At 39.1% G+C, this 23,412-nt stretch overlaps 1 protein-coding gene and 2 long non-coding RNA genes across 6 annotated transcripts in view; all 3 read left to right on the forward strand.

Annotated features, from left to right (window-relative positions):
* Positions 1 to 378: 378 nt before the first annotated feature.
* On the forward strand, positions 379 to 5,910 carry LOC104414338 (purple acid phosphatase 23). Of its 2 annotated transcripts, none has more exons than XM_010025410.3 (8): positions 379 to 943; positions 1,300 to 1,491; positions 2,422 to 2,758; positions 3,180 to 3,397; positions 3,528 to 3,718; positions 4,232 to 4,513; positions 5,040 to 5,162; positions 5,469 to 5,910. In XM_010025410.3, exons 1-8 carry the CDS (start codon positions 658 to 660, stop codon positions 5,598 to 5,600), a joined length of 1,761 nt encoding a protein of 586 aa, XP_010023712.2. In that variant the 5' UTR covers positions 379 to 657; the 3' UTR covers positions 5,601 to 5,910. The 2 variants fall into 2 exon arrangements, with proteins under 2 accessions (XP_010023712.2, XP_039156984.1); XM_039301050.1 differs by having other exon boundaries at positions 808 to 943; positions 1,311 to 1,491.
* Positions 5,911 to 8,010: 2,100 nt separating this feature from the next.
* The window catches only part of LOC120287733, a 69,196-nt gene continuing 53,794 nt past the window's right edge, over positions 8,011 to 23,412 (forward strand). The window contains exon 1 of the long non-coding RNA XR_005545998.1: positions 8,011 to 8,067. This is a non-coding gene — a long non-coding RNA (uncharacterized LOC120287733). The remainder of the gene's footprint in view (positions 8,068 to 23,412) is intronic.
* On the forward strand, positions 9,234 to 15,000 carry LOC120287732. Of its 3 annotated transcripts, none has more exons than XR_005545995.1 (5): positions 9,234 to 9,303; positions 10,305 to 10,405; positions 10,773 to 10,944; positions 12,747 to 12,966; positions 14,563 to 15,000. It is a non-coding gene; the product is annotated as an uncharacterized LOC120287732 (long non-coding RNA). The 3 variants fall into 3 exon arrangements; XR_005545997.1 differs by lacking the exon at positions 9,234 to 9,303 and adding an exon at positions 9,353 to 9,382; XR_005545996.1 differs by lacking the exon at positions 9,234 to 9,303 and adding an exon at positions 9,403 to 9,596.

The raw sequence follows: 23,412 nt of genomic DNA on the forward strand, positions 1-23,412 counted from the left end.
TGTTGGTTTTCGATGTTATATTTACTTATTGCGAGACTGTATTGATTGGTTGTTACCGGAGTTAAGTTGATTTCAATATGTTTATTTTCGGAGAAGATATTGATCTTGGATTGGGTTTAGTTCTTAGTGAATTGTTGTCTCGGTTCTCTTCAAAAGAGAGACGGAAGGATTTTTTAATATTAATAATAGCCCACTGGAAAAGGACTTCAAAATTTCTTTTTGGAGATTATCTCTTATCAATAAATAAGAAATGGGAAATCAAGTCGCCATTGATAGAGTCGGGCCGCGCGGGGCGTAGATTCCATACGAGAGTATCCACTATTGCCTGCAATCTCTCGGGATCCGACATAAGAGGGTGGGGGCGTTATTTGACCCTTTTGTCAAGCGATTGTTGAATTCTGGCGTGGAGGTTTGCCCACGAGCGTCAGGTTTAACTACAGGTTAAGACATCACCAGTAGGCACCCGAACCTAGGAACACCACTACATGGCACCAAACCAAGACAAGCATATGGCACCAAACCAAAGGCATATTCCTCTCGCTGATCCCAAGGCTTACACTTCAATCCTCGCACGAAAACTATGATTACCCTCCTGCTTTTCCAACGCTAAAACCTTCGAGAAAAGGAGTAGGTGGCAGAGCAGGAAACGTTGAAACTATGGAAGCCCCTGAAGTGCTGACGCATTTGATCGCCATTCTCGCGCTCGCGGAAGCGGCGGGCATGATGGCCGTGATGGGGCAGGGCGGCGGCGCCATACCCACCACCCTCGATGGTCCGTTCGAGCCCGTCACCCGCCGCCTCGACCCGTCCCTCCGCATGGGCAGCGACGACTTGCCGATGGATGACCCGAGGCTCAAGAAGAACGTCACTTCCTCGTTCCCTGAGCAGATTTCGCTCGCGCTGTCCAGCGATCCTAGCTCGATGTGGGTCTCTTGGATCACAGGTACTCGATTTCCTTCACTATTTGGGTGTTTGTCAGTTTTGTGGAGTCAGAGTGGTCCAGCGTGAGGAATATGTACAAGCTTCGAGTGTGGTTCTAACGGTTCTTGGAATTAGGAATGTGTTTCTTGAGAGACTCGACAAGTGGTTAGCTTTTGTGATCTAGTGCATTTCTTCATGTGGGTAATGTGGACTGTTGCGATGACCAAGTTGGTATTGCATTTACACCTAATGTGATGCGTTGCGCATGAGTTCATCGAGTACAGGGGTGGTCAGTGAAATCTATTTGTTTGTATGTTTGAAGAAGTCGGAATAGATGTCGATGTTGGTCGGGTTAATGAGTTGATCCGTGTCTTCAAGGGGATGCTCAGATTGGCAAGAATGTCACGCCGCTCGATCCATCATCCGTCGCCAGTGAAGTTCAGTATGGCACAGAGAGTGGGAAGTACCCAAGCAAGCAAGACGGCATGTCGGCTGTCTACAGTCAACTGTACCCATTCGAGGGGCTCTTGAATTACACTTCTGGCATTATTCATCACGTCAGACTTGAAGGTAACTGGAAATTGGTGAAACGCGACATAAGGTTTTTGATTTCCATTACATAACTTAAAACTCTTTCCTGACACATGGGAAAACATGATCTGGATTGTCGGTGTTTTTTCCCTTTGGTGTTATGTATTCCTTAAATGAGAGCGATGAATTCCTTCATTTACTGTAATTGGCTCCACTCTACTTTTGAACTTACCCTTGCAACTGGAACTAAGATAGCATTTTCTGAAAGAGGTCTAGGGACCATCTTTTTTAATCGAATTCAACGGATTCTGCAGGTAGATGCTTTAAGGTGAATGAGAAGCTTCAGTTGATAGACGCTATCTTATCTGTAATTGCTTAGCGTCACATGCTGCCTATTATCGTCAATTTTTTCCTGTTCTTTTTTCATGCAAGCTGCTTTCATGTTATCAAGATGGTGATCATGCATTTTGTATGATAATGCTTGAGTAATAAGAATTTCACAATGAAGACCAGCCTAAATTACACAACAATTATGTTTGGATTAAATATGGCAATTGATTTATTCACTATGAGAAGAAAGCTGATAAAGAGTACTTCTTCAGCAAAATGATTCTCTACAAGAAGAAAGCTCGTAAGCGATCTTTAGTACTCTGCCTTCTGTGTTCACTGCAATTGTTAGTTTGAAGAATCTGAAGACACTAATACATTTATAGTTCTATCGCATTGAAAAGAGATTGATCTCTTCACCCTCCATCAAACATTAGGTTTTGACCAAATAAACAAATTTTCTTTAGGCTGTCCTGCAATTTAAAATGTAAAAGAATTTTATGTGGCATGTGCCGGTTTTTATTTTATCCTTTTATCTCGGGTGCTGACACCAGTCTATCCATTTTATGATACCGACAGTTTGCTTGATAAAAATTTAAGTTACTTATTCCCTGCTCTACTGAAATTTATTTTCCTTCACAGGTCTTAAATCTGCTACGACTTATTATTTTAAGTGTGGTGACAGTTCTGTTCCAGCAATGAGCGACGAATATTCCTTCAAGACCATGCCCTCACCCAGTCCGAATGCATATCCCACTCGTATAGCGGTTATTGGAGATTTAGGTCTCACGAGCAATTCTTCGACAACCATAGATCATGTGATCAAAAATGATCCAGCCTTGGTTTTGATGGTTGGAGACTTGACTTATGCAAACCAGTATCTCACCACTGGGGGACAAGGCGCTTCATGCTTCTCTTGTTCATTTCCAAATGCACCCATTAGAGAGACATATCAACCTCGCTGGGATGGCTGGGGAAGGTAAATCCTCTGCGCCTTCACATCCTTTCAGGGGTCTGTTTTTATGAGACCAGTCAAATATTCTGTATAGTTTGTGATACTAGCTTAAGATGAAGCATCTCCATCATGGTGCAAGTGCTAAACAATTTTGAAGTCAGAAAGACCAAACATTGCCGCACCAATATGAATACCATATACTTCTTCTAAGATGTAGTTCACACTTGATATTGTTGTATCTGCATGAGTATTGCCTTCTTTGTCTCTTTTTATACTTGATGGTTTGGTTTGTTGATCTACATTATACATGGATTAGAGCAGAGGTAGAATGGCAAGGATGATTTGGTATGTCCGTTCATTTTTATGGTCTCTGCAACTGCACATAATAATGCTCTTGCGACTCCCTTGTTTGAATGCACCAAGAATGAGTAAATTTCAATTTCAGGTTCATGGAGCCATTGACATCAAGAGTGCCTATGATGGTCATAGAAGGCAACCACGAAATTGAGCCCCAAGTTGATGGGATCACCTTCCAATCGTACCTAACAAGATTTGCCATTCCATCGGAGGAGAGTCGTTCCAACAGCAGTTTCTACTACTCCTTCAATGCTGGAGGAATACACTTTATTATGCTTGGAGCCTATGTCGACTACAAGACAACTGGTACATGACTAAATCCTGCACAACACTTTGCAACTTAGTCACAGTACAAAGAAGAGCCCTGTACCCGGCTGATGGATGATTTATAACTTTCATCTTCTGACACTGTTTTGACATAAGTTCGCCCTTTCAGGCGCTCAGTATTCGTGGCTGATGGATGACTTGCATCGAGTGAATCGCAGCTTAACCCCATGGGTGGTTGCTGCTTGGCATCCACCGTGGTACAATAGCTATAACTCCCATTATCAGGAATTTGAATGCATGAGGCAAGAAATGGAAGCTCTTCTTTATCAATACAAAGTCGATATCGTGTTCAATGGCCATGTAAGTACATAACATGAGGAAGCTTAAAGTTTTTGCACTTTGAAACTTAATGCTCCTTTCCCTTGTAATCTGTGCACTTGTTGTCCTGTGTGAGGAGGAAAGAACTTATGATAATTTCATGACGGCATTGCGATGCTTTCGCCTCTTGTGAGTTCTTGTTATTTAGTCTAGCATAATCCTCATTTTAACTTTAGAATCTTGAAAGTTGAAACAATGTTGAACTGAAACCAGAGCTATTGCATGTGATGCTCATATATGACTAGCAACATGTTCTCTTTCTGTTACCAGATACGGTTTCTTCTCAGACAACCCTGAGATTTATATTTCACCATATGTCTTTTCATTATGTATTGCAATCCACTAGCCTAAAGATTAGAAAATAAAGAGATAGATCAAAGTGGCAAGAGAGGAGAATTTGGATTCTTGGATTTTCATTTATACAAAAGTCAAGTGGAGCGGCTTCCTCTTTATCATTATCAGTTAGTTGCATGAGAAGTAAGTTCTGGTTTGCAGGTTCATGCATATGAGAGGATGAACAGAGTCTACAACTATACACTAGACCCATGTGGTCCTCTATACATAACAGTTGGGGATGGTGGCAATATCGAGAAAGTTGACGTCGATTTTGCAGATGACCCTGGAAAGTGTCCTAAACCTGAGGACAACACGCCCGAGTTCGGAGGGTTGTGTCCTCTGAATTTCTCCAATGGCCCCGCCAAAGGCAAATTTTGCTGGAGCAACCAACCTGAGTGGAGTGCGTACAGAGAAAGCAGCTTTGGACATGGAATACTTGAGGTGCGGTTGTCAAATTTTAGGTCATGCACCTTTTTCACACTTATTCCAATTGTCCAAACCAATGTGCACCCTATAAGGAGTTTAAATTATCATTATCACCATCTATCCACTTGCTGATTTTAACCAGTATGAATAGTCTACATAGAACATTGTTGGGATGTCATTATGGAGAGGCCACAGCGACTTTTACTGAGCTGGGCTTCAGTTTGCTGCTGTAAGTGACTCTTGCCATGTTAAAACATGCTTCCTAAGCTGAAAAGATACATCCATGTCTCCTCACAGTCTGAAGCATCTCTTCCTATGAACTCCATATCTAACAAAAGCTGAGTGTAAGTTTGAATAAGAGCTGTTGGATTAGACAATCTAAGTGCCCTTTTTCTTCTTCCAGTTGAGAAATTTTGTTTCAGTTCGAATCAGTTGATGGACTAGCATGAATTACAAAAAGTTCGTATTACTTTTCTTTGACTGCACCTTGGTAACGTCATAGTTCAATTGAGCAGAATATATTTGCTTTTTTCCTTTGCAGATTGTGAATTCAACATATGCATTATGGACTTGGCATAGAAATCAGGATGCGTATAAGGAAGATAAACCGGGCGATCAGATATTCATCGTGCGACGGCCTGAACTTTGTTCTCCAACAGTTAAAGTGATTCTCTAAACCATAGTTTCATCTTTTAAATATAGCTTTCTGAGTCATGAAATTTGTTGCATGTCTAGTTCCTTTTGTTATTCAACATGAGGACCATTCACTTCTTTATTTCTTTTGCAACATCTCATATACAGCCGATTGCATTTGGTTCTGCAGAGTTCCATTTCTTGAAGATTATGTTCATCACTTGTTTGTAATTTAATTGTACCACGAATCTTTCAAGTTTCGTAATATCTACAATTGAAATTTGACACTAAGGGCACACTCGGTGAATTCAATTTGTTTCTGGTTTTCTTGTGATAGGAAACTAGCGATCCTCCTCAAGCTGGTCAAGAGTTGGAACCCACATCCCCATCATCTACTGTAATTCTATCATTCAAAATGATGTGGCTGATGAGCTTGCTTGTCGCTTCGGTTGGCATTGCCGTGAGATGATCATCTCCGAAAGCATGGATTTTATTCCTTCTACAATTACCTCGAAAAACAGATGAAGACAGATGTCGTGCATAACTTCATATGGGAATACTGGAATGGAGTTATCTGCTTGAGAGTTTTGTTTATGGAAATACTCAAGGTAACGTAAAACTTGTGCATACACATGTACACATATACTTGAGTGCAAATTCCTCCTCTTCTATTTCTTTATTGACATTCATGTATTCACATTGATGTAAATCTGACATGAGTGCTGAACAGACCGTCCATATTGCATTCAAGTACACTATGTATTACCTTTGATTTTGTTTTTCTTTTTCTTTCTCTTTTTCTCGCGTAATTGTCTCCTGACGCGATTCGTGAATTTTGCATGGGCTCACGTGTGGTACTTCAGAATCGATAACTATAAACAAAAAGAAAGTTGAGTAAAACAAGGCTTTGTGATTGGGCCATACCATCACAAAACTCAATTCTTTTACCATTTCCCCTGCACATATTACTTTATTGTTTATATTAATTGGATAAAAAAGCTTAATTGTCCGTCATTAATGTTTTTTGAAAAATCAAAATGGATTCATGCAATGTATAAATAGGTATTAATAATTCTAATTATATATGTTTGGCAAACATGTAATTACTTAATCATAATTGTGGACGGATGAAAAGCATAAATCAATTGAGAAAAGGGAATAATATCAAAACAGTGAAAATGTTAAAAGGTTTCTAAAATTGAAAAAAGGGAACAATATCAAAATAATGAAAAAGTTAAAGGTTTTTAAATTACTAGAGATTGCCCCAATGGCTCCCCTTCTCATTTGGGAAGGATAAGGTGGGGAGTTTAATTCTCCAGCTTCTAATGAGCTAGGGGGACACGCAAGTGAGGAAGTAGGGTTTTGCACAACAAAGTAGCTTGTAAAATATATATGGGATTGGATCAGACAAAAAAAAAATAAGATTCTTTTTTTCTTTCCTTATCTAACATTGACGTTCTTTAGAAAAGCTAAAACTAATTCAACTATGCGTGTGTATATATAGTAAGTTAATAACCCATTTTCCAACTTACTCCCTAAAAATTCAATTTTCTTTTTCACAAAAGAGAAATTTTGCGGATTAATCTTCGGGAACTAAAGGAATTCTCTCAAAACAGAGTTGATGATGTGTCATTAATCGACTCATTGAGTGATCAATCAACACTATTTGATGGACAAAATTAAGGGAAAATCTGAAAATAAGTAGTAAGCTTAGGTCTTTTATGGTAAAATTATTATTTGATGGGTATCTTGCAAATAATTACGCGCCCACTTGTAAAATCTAAAAACAAGTGGTAATCTACTACTGGATTGGTGGATGTTTAGATTGGTAAATGATCGGTCACTTACAAATAATTATGCGGTTATTTGTAAAATCTAAAAATAAGTGCCAGTCTGTTATTGAATTTGTTGATGGTAAAATAGTTATTTCTTTCATAAGTTACAAATACCGACCAAGCTTATAACTAAGGGTCATGTTTTACGACTTACCATCAATATTTGAAACTTGTTATCGACTTAACATGTTTACTGACCCAAAACAAAATTCCCTTTCAGGCCTATTGAGTTGAGAATAAGGATTTCCCGACATTTTACAAGAAATATTATATAATTAATCGTCGCCTTAAATTAAAGATTCAGGTCAAATGGTTCCGATTAGCTTTCGTGCACCATGACTGCTGCACATCCTTGGACGATTTTATGGTCACCCTCTCTCTCATCTTTCTGGTGCATAAGATTTTCTTCCAGGAATGCTCCTAACAAGGCCCTAATCTAACATCACAAGAAGAGCAAACCTTTTTACCATCTGACCCAAAATCTTATTGGTTCATTCCTTTTTTATTTACTTACAAAGTCTTACTTTTTTACTGGCATTTAACTCAAGAAAAGATAATTAACTAGGGTATGTCAATCATTCATGTTCTATTTCCATTATATGTATGGTCTATTGATTCCAAGCGAATTATTTGGGAATTATCTAAAACGAGTTTTACTTTTTATTTAATCTAAATCTAGCAATTCACAAAATTTGACCTATTTTTCTTTTAATTTGGAACTTTCAAAACTTTTATGATAGTTAAATGTTGACACGTAACTTCAAATGCAAATTTATCATAACTTTTAGAATATAATAAATTTTAGCAAAAAAAGTAAAAATAAAATACTCTTTGCTCCTCAAAAGAAAATACTTTTATCTAAGAGTAAACAATTTACGTATATTGCTCCTAAAAAGCAAAAGACGCATTGGCAATATACAGGTAAATTGTTCTTTTGCATGATGCACTGATTGAAGTCCTATGTATTACCATGATTGGCTGAAAATGTTGAAATTGCGGAAGACTAACGAGGATACATACACCTACGAGTTTGATGAAATTTTCGCCAAGTCCACGTCGCAAAAACAAGTGTACGAGGTTGCGGCAAAGCCTGTTGTGGAGGTGCGTACGTATGAAAGATTTTGATTGTTGTCTTATATTCACCGTCATACAAGCTTGCTTTTGGTAAATATAAGCAAGTGGAGAAACTCTTGGCATTTTACGCACTTAATACGCTTCCTTTTCTGACATTTTTAGCATCATTATTGGTAGGGATCCTGGTTAGACTGTACCCTTTAAGAGTAGCATTCATATTTACTACTTCATTTAAGGACTAGGTCCCGTGACCGATCCTAGCTGACATGATTTTGCTTCCTATACATTAGTTTGGATACACTTTAATTTAGAATACTATGAAAAAGCCCAAACTAATACAGTCATAATACATTTACCTTAAATTATTTTTTTGACCACAGAATACTCAAAACTAATATATCTATGACAAATTTATTATCATTTAATTTTAGTTAAATTTTACTATCAAATTTTTGAGTCGGATAACACGTGATAGTTGATAGGTATAATAGTTTGAGTTTTTATGCTTAGTTTGTCACATGGGTAGTAGTTTTGTAGTTTTTTGTGGTATTAATTCAATTTAACGAAAACTAATAAAAATTGTATTTATCACAAATATATTAGTTTGAGATTTTTTGTGGCCAAAAAATTAGTTTGAGATAAACTCGTCACATGTATACTAATTTGAAGTTTTTTACAATTGAAAGTTAATTTTGGATAAATTTATCACAAACGTACTAATTTGATGGTTTTCATGATATTAACTCTTAATTTTATGGCACTTTACTTCACCCTGAAATTTTTTATCATTTTATAATATTTTTATAGTTTTTAGGAAATGTGCCTTTGCCCAACACCAACTAAACATAAAAGCTTGATTAAGAGTGAATTATTGTTTTTTTTTTTTTTTATGACCGAGAACCCCGTCAGCAAATGAAGTCGGCGAAACCCAGGATACGCTAACGGGAGAACCCACCACCCCGACGTGACACTTAAGATCCCGTGCGGCCAGCGGATTCGAGCTCATTTCCTCATCGCAAAGGATCATGGGAGCCATATTTAACTGGCACCGCAGGTGATGGTAGAGTGAATTATTGTTGTTATGAGCAAAAAGAAATCGTCCAAATCAGAACCGCCTGGACCGACCTTCAATTCCTAAAAACTTGAATAAGTCGATACCGGTACGGTTTCTCATTTCAGATGCGGAACCACCATTTTTTTTTTTAAATGAAACCCGAAAGCAGGCTCCAGACGGGCTCACTCTCGGCAACGACGGTTTTTCAGGTACCAATTTGCCCCTCGCCTCTTGCTTCCTATTTGCCCTAATTCTCCCCTTTGTTTCCTCTGGTTTGGTTTTGTCACGGTGGGTCTCGATGTGTTTTACATGGTTGCTATCTGTTAATGGTTTTCTTGTATCCATTTTCGAGTCTTGGATTCGCGGGGAAGGAGAGATGGTCGATGGGTAATTGGCTTTTCAGTCTTGGATTCGCAATCCACCTGAGCTCGGGACTTGAAGTGATTTTTACACAATTTTACCTGTGGACATGTTCTGCTCAGCTGAAGAATGATCAGCTGGTGTATTTTTTCTGCCTTTCTATATTCTAATGTTGTTTGGTCAAGGGAGATTAAGTGAAAATTCTTTTATCAAAAGCGGCGGTAGTCATTTTGGTGAAGTGCTGTTTCAGGGTACTGGTAGTTGTGATCTTTTATGAAGCTTTCTTTGGATTGTTGCTGCAAGTGTGTGTGTGTTTGTTTGATGATCAGGGAAGTTATGTGTCCATGGATTCTGAATTGTTGTAGCACAGGCAGGTAACTAACCACATGGGATTGAAATGATTTGCTGCATATTCTAGCATAACCAAGCTGCAATGAAACCAAAAAAGAATGAAACTGAAAAGAAAAGAAGATGTGGCTGGTTCCCGGTGGAACCTGAAACTGGCAGGTTTGGTTTTAGAGTTGGTTCTAGGGTCCACAGGGTCAGTTCCCGGTTTCAAAAGTTGGGAACAGGTCCTGAGAGTGTAGGTCCTAGGTTCCAGACTTGGAACCGATCATCCTAGCCATTTGCTGTTAAAATTGAGAATGAACCTGAGTTTGATCAGGAGGTGAACTCAGTGAGCGGAAGCCAGGTTTAGATTTTGAGTGTTATTTATTGCTCTAAAATATAATGCGAGTAAAATGCGTGTGCAACTTGTTCTGCCAGCAGTGTTTATTACATGAGTTCGCCTTTTGCATTTCATATTGGGCCATTGATTTTAATTTTATGATTTGATCTTTCTACTTCACAGGATGGCGCAGCAAAAGAGAAAGAGAAGAGACAGGAGAAGAAAATGCAGAAGAGGAGGAAGGGAAATAGGCGGAGCTGAGCAAAATGTCAACAAAACCCCAAGTAATGTTTTAGAAGTGGCTAAATTATACGGAAATACTATGAAGGATTTTTTCGGTGTTGATATAGATATCCGATTTAACATCACCTTCGGCCACCAACAACTCTGACAAAGGATTTACATCATTGTTTGCCTATTTACTTTGACACCATTTCTGTTTGAGTGCTTGTAACACATTCTTCTCAATGTCACTTTGCTTAACATAAGTTGAGGAAAACTACTCTTTAATATTTCCATCCAATTTGGCCATGTGAAATATTTTGGGATTTTCTTGAGCATATCGCTCTTCCTAGAGACATTTTTCTCAGTTTTGGCCTCTTTTTTCTTCCTCCTCCTTTTCTTCTCCTTTGCCTTTCTCTACATGGTCAGGCAGTTTGTCTCTCAGCTTTTGCATGGTGCCTAAGCAAATTCCGAATATATCGTCAAAGAGGGCTAGTGTTGAACCTTCCCGAGAGAAGCTATCTGAATGGACTCCTGGCAGAGATAATTCCATATAATGGCCAGCCATGTAAAGCAGACTTAATTGTGCTGAGGAAAGCAGGTACAGAGTTGAGAATTGGTAAAGGTAGTTGATGTTTCTCATATAATCTAAGAACATTGTTCTAACTTGTCATCTACTTTTCTTACAGTATTCAAAAGGCCTTTTGTTGATATTTTTTACTGTTTTGCTTTGAGAAAGTAGCTGTTGGGGTTTGGGGCCAAGTACGTTGTTCAATCTGACCTGCAGTCTCCTCTTTCTTGCACTTTCTTTCACACCATCACAAGACTCGTTTCTGTGTGAGCATGCGTGTGTGCGTGTGTGCATGGTTGTTAGGATCGCGATCATTCGATTCTATGACTCAAAAACTTTGAACAATTTGGATTCTAAGAAAAATGGTAGTCTGCAGGGGTCGTGATCTGTATCTTAGGATGGCGATCCCAACTACGATTCCAGTGTTCAAGCTTTAAGAAGGCAATTCTGCTTTTTAGCTGGAGCAAATATGAAATTGGGTATCCATCCCCTAGTGCATGTGGGACTTTCTTCTTAATCATGTTCAGGCTCCATTTGGAAATTATAAGGCTTGGAGAATTAAGAAAAAGGGATGGAGATGAATGAACAGTAGAAAGCGAAGAAGTGCAGAGACACCATCTCTTCTTCTTCTTCAGTCTTGAATAAATGATGAGATGGGCATCAACCACCGTTGGCTTTCTGGACTGTGCCATCCTTTGGAGATGAGAGAGACAGCTTCTGTCCTTCTGCAACCGGATGAGAGAGACCTCTAACATCCTTGAGAAATTGGCGCACGATTTGACTTGGCCTTATAGCATAATTTCTTTGGATGTATACTGATTAGAACTTACCTTGAACTTTAAACAGTTGAAAAACCTAGAATAGCTAGTGAAAGTGAGGTTTGTTAGGGGGCAGGAGGTAAATTGGAGAGTGTGTCCCAGATTGAGGTAAATACTATTTTATCCTTTGAAATAAAGAAAGAGACGATATGTATTCCAAGAAAAAGAAGGACAAAATAAAGGATTAGAAATTCGGAAAAGGCAGGAAAGTAATTTCTTGGCAGCCTTCTTCTTGCTTATTATGGTGATTATTTTATTGTGATCCTATTTAATAGACCTTAAAAACTGGGGCAAGGAGATTTTATGCTCTTACATCTTTGACATGGTGCTCTAATTGTTAGTTGAAAAACTGGCAACCAAGAATTTAAGCCAGAGCAATCTCTCACATGAGAACGCTACATTTAAGCTTCACTATCCCTCTGTTTAAGGTTAATATGCATCTAATTGGAATGATTTAAGCAAGAATTTAATACTTCAAATATGTAGGATCTTATGATCTTGATCTGATCTCAAAGACTTCGAAAGGATCCTACTTAGCATCTCAATCCTGATAACCTTTGTGTGTGTGACAAAGGTTGCCCAGCTTTAATATTTATTGTGAATTTATTTGGTCTTACTTATTAATTTGACAGGAGAAATATTGATCCAGTTGTAAAATTTCTAATGGGTGACTCCAGTGTGAAACTGTTTTTCTGTTGGGTAAGCAGCTTTCGAATGGAGCTTTTCTTCCCTATGTCAGTGTCCGTCTTGTCCCTGTGCTCATATTGCATGGATGGAGACTGACTGCAAAACATTAAGAAAGTGTTAGGGCAATTTTACAGTTTCCTCATCAGTTTGGTGTAAGATTGATCTCCGAAGCATAATGGGCCGAAGAGCCTTGAGTGTGGGATCAGCCTCTTTAATTTCAGCCAAAGAGCGTGGAAAGTTTGTCTTTGTTTGTTTCTATTATGGAATTATGCGGCCTCCTTTTCTTCAGATCGAATGAATATCTAGTATTTGTGCTCATCTTGCAAGGATGGAGACCGACTGCAGAACATTAAGAAAGAGCAAGGGCAGTTTTACAATTCCTCATCAGTTTGGTGTAAGATTGATCTCTGAAGCATAATGGGCCTAAGAGCCTTGAGTGTAGGACCAGCCTCTTTAATTTCAGCAAAAGAGCAGGGAAAATTTGTCTTTGTTTGCTTCTATTTCGGAATCCCGCGGCCTTCTTTTCTTCAGATGGAATGAATAGCTGGTATTTGTTCTCCAACAGATTATATTCTCTTGAGGCTTCAAGTTTTCAATTTTATCCAGTGAGGGTACTCAACTAATTAATATACTATGTCAAGTAGTATATTATATGAATAACTTTTCCCTTTCAACTTGCATCGCTTCTTCCTGAATATATATATGTGCATGGGTGCGTGCGTGTGTGTGTGTGTGTGTGTGTGTGTGTCCTTGGAAGCCATATTTTACCCTGCTTGTCTAAACTTTATGATACCTGAAGTCTTTCACATTACCAAGAATTCTTAACATCCTTGGTTAAGTTGAAAATTAGCTTTGTATCCATGATATGCGCCGTTTCCATGTTTGTAGTTTTCCTTTGATCCTTGGTTTAATTACACTAATATTTTGCTTACAGTGCCCAATTGGTAAAAGCATATACATAAACCACTATGGGTAACCATTTCTTTAGTAGCTATTCATTTTGATAGCTTACCTGGACCACAGTGGTGCTGTTTTGGGCTTTCTCTTGGTTGCTTTAGTTGAATTGGACAAAATTTTAGGATTCCTTGTTCATGTTTTTATCTCTCTCAGTTCCTCGCCAAATCTGCAATTGTTGACCAAGATTGATCCAAATGGAGCTTTGCTTCAACTTAGTTGAGTGATTACGAGTTCTAATTGTTCCAAATCCATTGTTGTTTATACTGTCTGTTGTTTTTTCTGATTCTGTTCACTCCACTTTCTGGTGTTTTTCTTGCTCTTTGGTTATGCCCTTACAAGGGTGAGTGCCTTTTTGCCTCGTCAAGATTCCTGTGAAGAGTTTTTGTTTTGTGATTAGTATTTTATTACCCATCAATATTGCGTTTCGTACCTTTACAAGTTGTGGTTCTTCTTCTTAAATGCTCATCGGAAGAGATGGATTATATTTTGCATTGACAACCAAAACAAATGGTCAAACACCAAATAAAAAAACAAATGCCAAAAGCGGCAAGGTAGGAAGTGTCTTCTCGGTTGGATATGAGTGAAGATTCAACTAACTCCTATGAGCATACTTGTCGCATGAGAAGTGCCACATGGGGTTATTATACATATTTCATGTACATGTTTTCTTTTAAGACTTATTGGACCCGCTAGCCTGTGGCTTCTAACCTGTGATAGGTGTACTATCTGCTGATCATGTGATATTGTTGTGTCATTGGGTGCATTGTGCTTGCTTTGGTAGGAAGGAGAGATGTGTTGTGCCATTTGGAAAATGTTGTTAAAAAGGATGAATGCTTGGTGGATGTACTATTTATTGAGTCTGTGTTTAGAGACTTTAAGCTAATTCTAGTTTTGTTATTAAATGCATGAAATCAAATGTGCAGAGAAAGGAGGTGAATCAACCTACCTCCTTGCTAATTTCATATTGTGTTGGTTGACATGAATGAATGTGCTTTAGACTATCCTAATAGGAATTATACCTGCGTTTCTGTTATTAAATGTTGGTTGATTTCTACGAGAATTTAATGTTGTTCCGATAAGGCTTCCCATGGAACAATTGCTTCCCTCACTTGGGCTGTTGTAGACAAATTTATCAGCAAAATAAGGCTGATGTTATGAAGCTTATTGGTTTGCTGTTTTCTTACAGAGTAGCATGGCCTTTCTATTAATGCAAGTATAGCTGATCGGGAGACAGTCCAAAGGCTGATTTTGTTTCTGGAAGTATCCATCCTGATTCAGAGGTTGCTGATAATATCATTTGGAGAACTTCTCCTACCAATGATGTGGATTCCATTAAATCGTTCAGAGATACGAAACTGCTGCGTATTCTTTTTAGTTGTAGTCCAAGTTGAGTTGTAACTCTTTTTTTAGGTCAAGCGTGATCAGAGAACCGGCTGGTTATTTTTGTGGGAAGAAGACTTCGTAGGGTGATCCTACCATGTCTATTGTAATCATCTAAGTTGGTTGTTGGTTGTACCTCTTTTATTTTATCTTTTTGAACCATATACCAACTTGGTTGCTAATGTCCTGTTGGTTTTCTGTTGTAATCATCTAGTTCCAAATGAAGAGAGATTTGTGAACCTCATTTAAAGCATAAATAATTTTCACTGTCTTTCTTTAAGCACATCTGGTTCGTCCTCATTGGAAAACCAAGATAATACTATTGGCTATAGAACACAAGTAGATGGTTCAGGGAAAATACATGAACCAGCATTGATCACATTTAACTCGACTTCGCGTAAGAAAGAATAGTAAATACTGTTTGTGCTACCGTGAGAAGGAGCAACACAATGGCTGCGAGAACGGACATTAAAGCCCAAGGACTATTGAAATATTCTCTTCTTAGTTTCGCCATCCAGACGTATCTCCTCTTGTCACAATGCGCATTAACATTTTTGAAGATCTCGGAGTGATAGGAAATGGATACAGTGACGTAGTCACCCATCCTGTTGAACATCTGCGCAATCACCTCGTCATCGCCCAAGTAGTTCTCAATAATCCTTGCGTGGCGAAGCAGCTCAACATCCTTTGAAGAGTTTATGAGGCAATCCATGAAGTCAACGTAATCCGTAAAGTAGTTGAAGTCTCCCCTTCGACGATGCTGCTCGTATGCGACCAGGTTTCGAAATTTTGATTCGGTGTCGTCTTCTACTTTTAAGACTGGTATCTCGAGTGTCCCATTCTCGAATTTGATGTCGCTCAGTTCGCCCCCTTGCGCAGCCTTAAACCTGACTCCTGACTCCCTCAGCTCTGTCGCCGAGAATTTAACTGGTATGTAATTTGGCCGAGGCGTTACAGGCAAGCCAGAAGTGTGCCACGTGTGATATAGATGCAGAAGATGCTTCGTCTCCTCGCCAATCGCCCTCGGATTTTGTATGGGGACTCTGAAGTACATGCTGGCGTAAAAGCCGAACCCACCCTGGTCGCCCGGATCTTTCATCAGGTCATATAGCTTGCTCAAGACGAAAAGTGGGAGCTGGTTCTCTAGCAACAGTAAATCACGCCTAATGCTGTTTTGAATCCCCCATTCATGCATAGGCAAGTTGTCTATGCTGTTTTGAATCCCCAATATATCTTCAATATTCCCCCTTATAATGTACCCACGGAACAACTCAATGATGAAACAGCCATCAATGAGCATCATCGCAAGAAACTTTTCTTGGGAGAGGTCGATGGTTTCCGCATAGCAATTACGCGCCTGCTGTTCCAGTTCCCTGAGAGTCGGCATATACCTATCGATGCTCTCCTCTTCTCTCCTCTTAAGCAATTGCTGCAGGCATCGCAGTTTTTGCACCTCCATGAATTTGAACTTGTCATTTCCATGGTGATAAGGGCCGATGGCTAGGATCTCTGGGTCATAGGCTTTCTCGTTGACTTTGCGTAGTTGATAACGAACCCTAAATATACTAGGCTCCGGCGAAGTGGGAGGCATACTTCGAAGCATATTCTCGATGTGGATTGAGGCATGATCTCGCACCATGGAACAGTCGTAGATTCCAGCGTGCTGTATTGGCTATATGACATAATTAATGTGATAATAAGCACTCAGTAAAGCAAGATGATTGTTTTACATGTGCTTCCCTTTGATTAAGGGCAACTTACAAAAAATGCCCTCTTATGAACTATTTCAATTTTCACTTTTGGTCATCCTAATATTTTTCGTAAGGCATATAATTCTTAAAACTAAATTTCAAAAACTAGTAGAAAAAAAAAAACTAATCTCTGAATAAATTTCAGGACAAATTCGTATTTTTGTGCGAATATCGATTGACAATGCAAATTAAGCACCGTGGTTGAACACGTGGTTTGGACATTCAATACAAACAGATGCACAGCTGAAGAAAAATTATGAATCCTGTAATATTGCTCCGAGAATAAATTAACAGGTGTATGGGCTTTTTACTTTTGAGCTTCGGAGATCCTAAGAAGCACCGACACTCTCCGGAAGCCTTCGTGTCATATCCGACACTCCGACACGTGTTCGACACTCTCCGACACGTTCCGTCACGCGGTCAACGAGTGTCGGGAAATCCGACACGTGGTCAACTCTTCCCGACACGCGAGTCCGAAATTCGACACGCATGGGGTCAATTTTAATAATTTTCAATATTTGAGAGGTCAAAATATAAATTTATGAAAAAATAATGAAAATAACAAAAATAAAGGGGAAAGAAGAAAATTCTCACTTTCAAGTTTCTCACTTATAAGTTTTGACCAGTGACGATGGAACGCCCCTCTTTTCACCAGCGTTGCTCCGACTTGAAGTTGTGCTTTTTATTTTTATTTTTGCTTCTTTCCGCCTCTCATAGGTGTTGCCTGCGAGTTATCTCTTTTGGTCTATATCATTGGCTTGTGAGTTATCTCTCACATTTTCCATGGTAAATTTAGTTATTTCCTTTTCTTTTGGTTGTACTTTGAGAGTTTTTATCCTGGATTTTTATTTTTCTTGAACCTTGTTTTGCAAAGGAGCTCCAAGCTAGTCTATATCATGAACTCCGAACTCTGTCGGAACTATAAGAAACTCACTAATCTCCGACAAATGTGTGAAAACAAGACATGTTCCTTCAAATTTACTTTTTGTATTTCCAATTTTTGAATTTCTATTTAATCTTTGTCAAATTTAAACAATGAATAATATTAACAAATGTTGGATTAATATTTTTAGTATAAATTAATTCTGTACTCTTTATTATTATTATTATTATTATTATTATTATTATTATTATTATTATTATTATTATTATTATTTATTTTGTATTTATATATAAAAATATATATATTTAATATATAACGTGTCGGAACGTATCGAAATTCTCATTTTTTTTAGAAATGACGTGTTGGTGTGTCGTGTCGGTCGCGTGTCTTTGTCAGTGTTACATAGCGGAGAACCCCCTTTTGCTCTATGGACGAGTTTTGACTTTTGGGAAGGCAAAAGAATAGGACAGGTGCCAAACTTGGCACTGGGATACTTAAGTGTCACTTTTTTTTTTTTTTTAAATTGGGATATCTGATTTCTAAGTCTGGTGACCTTGGTCGAAAATCATACGTGACAATTTTTTAATAATATAAATCGTCTACATGACTCGTCAGAGAGTTGAGTCAATAAAGAAAAACCAAAACTATGTCGTTTTACCTTTTTATTTTATTTTATTTTAATATAAATGTTCATTAAATTAAATTATTTTAGAACAACAGATGAAGATTGCAAAACAGCGAGGGCTCGGCCCTCACCGCCCTCGCCGACGAGGGTCGGCAATGATGGGGAAGGGTTGATCAGGGTCGTTGGCCCCTAGCCAAGGCTCGACGACCCCAGCCGACTAGTGGTGAAGGCCTACAATCCCTTGCCCAGCTTTGGGGCGAGGGTTGCGGCCCTCCCCCAGATCCGACAAGACCCCCTAGCCGGTGTTGGCCCTTGGCCTATTAAGCAAGGGTCGGCGACCCTCGTATGATCTAGGGGAGGGCTTACGAGCCCTCACCATTAGGGCCTAGCAACCTCGATTGACTCTACCCCTACCATCGCTGGCCCTTTCGAGTGATAGTGGTGAGGTGGCGGCGAGGAGGGCTTGCATAGCCCTCGCCGTTCTCCAACCCTCCTTTTATTTTTTAAAATTTTTCAGTTTTAAATTTAAGTTAGGTAATATTTATATTCAAATTCAAATTCAAGTGAAACGACGTCATTTCAGCTTACTAGCCACGTTAGCATGCAAAATAACATCATTTTTTTTTTGCTTATTTAGCCACGTCATCATTTTTCACTTGCCTCATAAAAAAAATGCTGTGTTAGCATTTTGACTGGATTTTCTCACCCTTAACACTTGACTAATCCATTTTGCTTCAATTTTGACACTTAAATATATATTTCCTAACTTTTGATACTTAAGTGTCTTCCCGGACTAAATTTTGACATTCTAAGGATCAAGGTCTTCTTTTAAGAATTTGAGTCCCAAAAATTTCTCTCTCCAGCCACCAAGCAAGGACAACCTTTTAGACACTAACATGTGAATTTTAAAACTAATTGGGGTGTTCTTATTGTGAGCTACTTACCATCGATCTTGAAGGCGTAAGAACCACGCTGAATAGTTTTAAACTACATAAGAAGAATAATTGGAATGAAATTCAACCAAGATAAAATACAGAAATATTATTAAACGCGATGGGAACTGAGGATTTGAGGTTAGAGAAGGTAAGACAAGCTTATAGCTAAATAACATATAAATGACTGCTTTTAAAAAAAAATTAATTTCTACCTAAGAATATAAGGAATTTTTGGACCTAGGGAGGCAAGGCTGCCACTGGCCTGGTACTACTGATTAAATGGTAGACGTAAGTTTATAAATTATTTGTGTGATTAACCCTCTCTAGAAGGATGAAAGCAATCGGTAACTGAATCAAGAGAAGACAAAATTGATGCTTGAGTGACTGTCTAGCTGAGACACGTTAATTAACGTAATTTCGGCGCTCTGAATTAGATCGAATGTGTATGATTTAATTTTAAGTGCTTGCCAGAATCATGTTAATTAACGGACCATACCTCAGAATTGAAAGAAATGGTCTCATCCTTCAACATTATATTTTCTTTTTTTCTCAGTGTGAATAATCACAACAGTCAAGGATCAGAAAAGGGAAGAGAAATTCGCGGGACTTACTTGATTAATTTGGAGGTTGCTCATTCTTCTCGCCAAGCTAGACCAGCTACTATCACGCAGTATCCAGTTCTTCTCTTTTTTCTGCGTTAAAACATGCGATCGTACATGGCGAGAGCGAGAGAGAAGAGGGCGACGATGCTAACAGATGTTGAGAAGAACGATGGAGGAAGAATCAGCAGGTTGGATGCGTGAAAACATGCGATAGTACATGGCGAGAGCGAGAGAATAAGAAACCTTGCGTTGTCGCCTAGAGATGCATTTCGGCTTGGGCTTTTCTAGCCCGGATTTCCGAAGCCCGAGAGGCTCATCCTGTCAGCCATTTAGGGCCTGCATGGTTGCACCCTATTTCTGTTCCCAGGAACAGAAATTTCTGCTTTCTGTTCTGGGAGCAAAAAGGAACAGAACGCGTTTGTGTGCGTTTGTTCTTTTTGTTAAACAAAAAAAAACAAACAAGAAACACAAATTTTGTGTTTTTTTTTGAACACAAATCGAAACACTTTGTTTTTTTTTTTTTTTTCTTATTTTTGTTCTTCTTTCTTTTGGCCAGGTCGTAGGCCTCGGCCATGGCCGGCGACCAAGCCCGACGAGGGGCCGGCGGCCTCGCCCGCCACGGCGAGGCTCGCCGGCCCCGCGAGGCCGGCGCTCGCCCGTCCCGGCGAGGCCGACGCTCGCCGTAGGCCGGGAGGGTCGGCCTCGCCATGGTGGGCGAGCTCGAGCTCGCCCAGATCCGGCGAGGCCGACCTCGCCCCGGCCGGCGAGCCTCGGCCTCGCCAGAGCCACCGCGGCGACGCCTCGCCGGATGGGCGGCTCGAGCTCGCCCGGCCATGGCGAGGCCGACCTCGCGCCGGCACGGGCGAGCTCGATCTCGCCCCAGATCCGGCGAGGCCGAGCTCGCCCGGCGGCGGAGGCCGCGCCTCGCCGCGCGTGGGGCGAGCTCGGCCTCACCGGATCAAGGCGAGGCCGACCTCGCGCCGGCACAGGCGAGCTCGGCCCTCGCCGGCGACCGCCAAAATAAGAAAAAAAAAATGAAAAAGAAAAAAAGAAAAAAAGGAAAAATAAGAAAAAAAAATAGAAAAAATAAAAGAAATAAAAAAATTATCCAAATTTTTATTTTTTATTCTCGGAACAAGTTTACCAAACGCGTATTTTTTGTTCAAAAATTGTTCCAGGAAGAAATACTTTTTCTATTTGTTCCGGAACAATTTTTAAAGTAAACGCAACCAAACGCGCCCTTACTTAAACGGATGCTAATTAAATAATCCTTTGTTCAAATATTATTGTAATTTACAATTCCCTAGCATGAAATTACTACTATCACCTAGAGGTAAAATGAGACTACCGCATACACCAACCATTTATACAAAATTCAAACACATTTTTCTTTGGCCCATTGACCTTGGTCGTCAGTACTTCCAACGGTAGAGGGTACTACAACAAAGAAATATGAAGTCATCCACAAGTTGCATTGTACTATGTGAAAACGGACCATTTCACAAAATTTCACGGAATTTGTGGAAAGAGTCCTACATTCTACCTGCTAGCTAGAAAATAATAGTCTTCACGACTAAGGCAACTTGTACAATTGTGATAAATGCATATATAAAGATGCTTGCCAAACTCTTTGGATTGGTGTGGTTGAACAATGTGTTAAGAGATTATCAAGTTGCGTATTTAGATTTCACATACTATATGTAAACTATTCTCCGTATTCCAATAAACCGTGAGAAATATATGATCACATTTATTTTTGCTTTGTGTAAGAAAGAATAGTAAATACTATTTGCCCTACTACTGTGAGAAGGAACATTTATTTTTGCCTTGTTGTGGAGTTGCGTACGTATGAAAGATTTTGATTGTTGTCTTAAATATCACCGTCATACGAGCTTGCTTTTGGTAAATATAAGCAAGTGGAGAAACTCTTGGCATTTTACGCAGTTAATATGCTTCCTTTTCTGACTTTTTAGCATCATTATTGGTAGGGATCCTGGTTAGACTGTACCTAGCATTCGTGTTTACTACTTCATTTAAGGACTAGGTCCCGCGACCTGTCCTAGCTGACATGATTTTGCTTTCTATACATTAGTTTGGATATATTTTAATTTAGAATACTATGAAAAAGCCTAAACTGATATAGTCATATTACATTTACCTCAAATTAATTTTTTGACTACAAAAAATCCTGAATTAGTATACTTATGACAAATTTATCATTCTTTAGTTTTAGTAAAATTTTATTATCAAATTTCTAAGTTGGATGATACGTGATAATTGACGGGTATAACAGTTTGAGGTTTTATACTTAGTTTGTCACATGGATGGTAGTTTTGTAGTTTTTTGTGGTAATAATCCAATTTAACGGAAACTAATGAAGTGCGTATTCAAAAAATTTGTTTGGGACAAACTCGTCACATGTATACTAATTTGGAGTTTTTTACGGTTGAAAATTAATTTTCGCTAAATTTATCACAAACGTACTAATTTAATGCTTTTTCATGGTATTAACTCTTAATTTTATGGCACTTACTTCACCCTGAAACTTTTAACCATTTTATAGCGTTTGTACAGTTTTTAGGAAATGTACCTTCACCTAGCTAAACACGAAAGCTTGATAAAGAGTGAAGTATCGTTGTTAGCAGCAGGGGATGAGCAAATGGAATTGTTCGAATCAGAATTGCCTAGACCGACCAGGACCGATTTTCGGTTCCTAAAAACTTGAAAAAGTGGATATCAGTCCGGTTTTCTATTTTAGGTGTGAAATTACCCATTTAAATCTTTTTTTTTTGAATTATAAATAAAACCCTCAATCGGACTCCAGACTTCTCTCATGACCGCTCTCTCTCTCTCTCTCTCTTCCGTTAACTCGCGACCTCGGGGCTCGTCGCTCCGTCACGCTCACTCTCGGCCTCGACGGTTTTTCAGGTACCAATTTGCCTCTCGCCTCTTGCTGCCCATTTGCCCTTATTCTCCCCGTTGTTTCGTCTGGTTTGGTTTTGTCACGGTGCGTCTCGATGTGTTTTACATGGTTGCTATCCGTAAATGGTTTTCTTGTCTCCATTTTTTTGAGTCGTGGATTCGCGAGGAAGATGGGAGGTCGATGGGTAATTGGCTTTTGAGTCTTGGTTTCGCAATCCACCTGAGCTCAGGACTTGAAGTGATTTTTACACGATTTTGCCTGTGGACATTTCTACTCAGCTGGCGAATGATCAGCTGGTGTTTTTTCTGCTTTTTATGCTCAATGTTGTTTGGTCAAGGGAGCTTAAGTGAAAATTCTTTTATCAAAAGTGGCGAAAGTCATTTTGGTGAAGTGCTGTTTCGGATTACTGGTAGTTGGGATCTTTTATGAAGCTTTCTTTGGATTGTTGCTGCAAGTGTGTGTTTGTTTGATGATCAGGGAAGTTATGTGTCCATGGATTCTGAATTGTTGTAGGACAGGCAGGTTACTAACTTCGTGGGATTGAAATGGTTTGCTGCATATTCTGAAGGATTTTTTCGGTGTTGATATAGATATCCAATTTAACCAACAACTCTGACAAAGGATTTACATCATTGAATGCCTATTTACTTTGACACCATTTCTGTTTGAGTGCTCATAACACATTCTTCTCAATGTCACTTTGCTTAAAACAGGTTGAGGAAAATTACTCTTTAATATTTTCATCCAATTTGGCCATGTGAAACATTTTGGGATTTTGTTGAGCATATCGCTCTTCATAGAGACATTTTTCTCAGCTTTAGCCTCTTTTTTCTTCCTCCTCCTTTTCGTCTCCTTTGCCTTTCTTGACATGGTCAATCAGTTTGTCTCCTCAGCTTTTGCATGGTGCCTATGCAAATTCCAGATATATCGTCGAAGA

This window comes from Eucalyptus grandis, chromosome 8, assembly GCF_016545825.1.
Source record: "Eucalyptus grandis isolate ANBG69807.140 chromosome 8, ASM1654582v1, whole genome shotgun sequence".
Taxonomy (NCBI): Eukaryota; Viridiplantae; Streptophyta; class Magnoliopsida; order Myrtales; family Myrtaceae; genus Eucalyptus; species Eucalyptus grandis.

Coding starts and splice junctions, on each gene's coding strand:
- LOC104414338 (XM_010025410.3), top strand. CDS start 658: ATGGAAGCCCCTGAAGTGCTGACGCATTTGATCGCCATTCTCGCGCTC. Junction 944..1,299: donor GTGGGTCTCTTGGATCACAG/GTACTCGATTTC, acceptor CGTGTCTTCAAG/GGGATGCTCAGATTGGCAAG. Junction 2,759..3,179: donor CGCTGGGATGGCTGGGGAAG/GTAAATCCTCTG, acceptor TTTCAATTTCAG/GTTCATGGAGCCATTGACAT.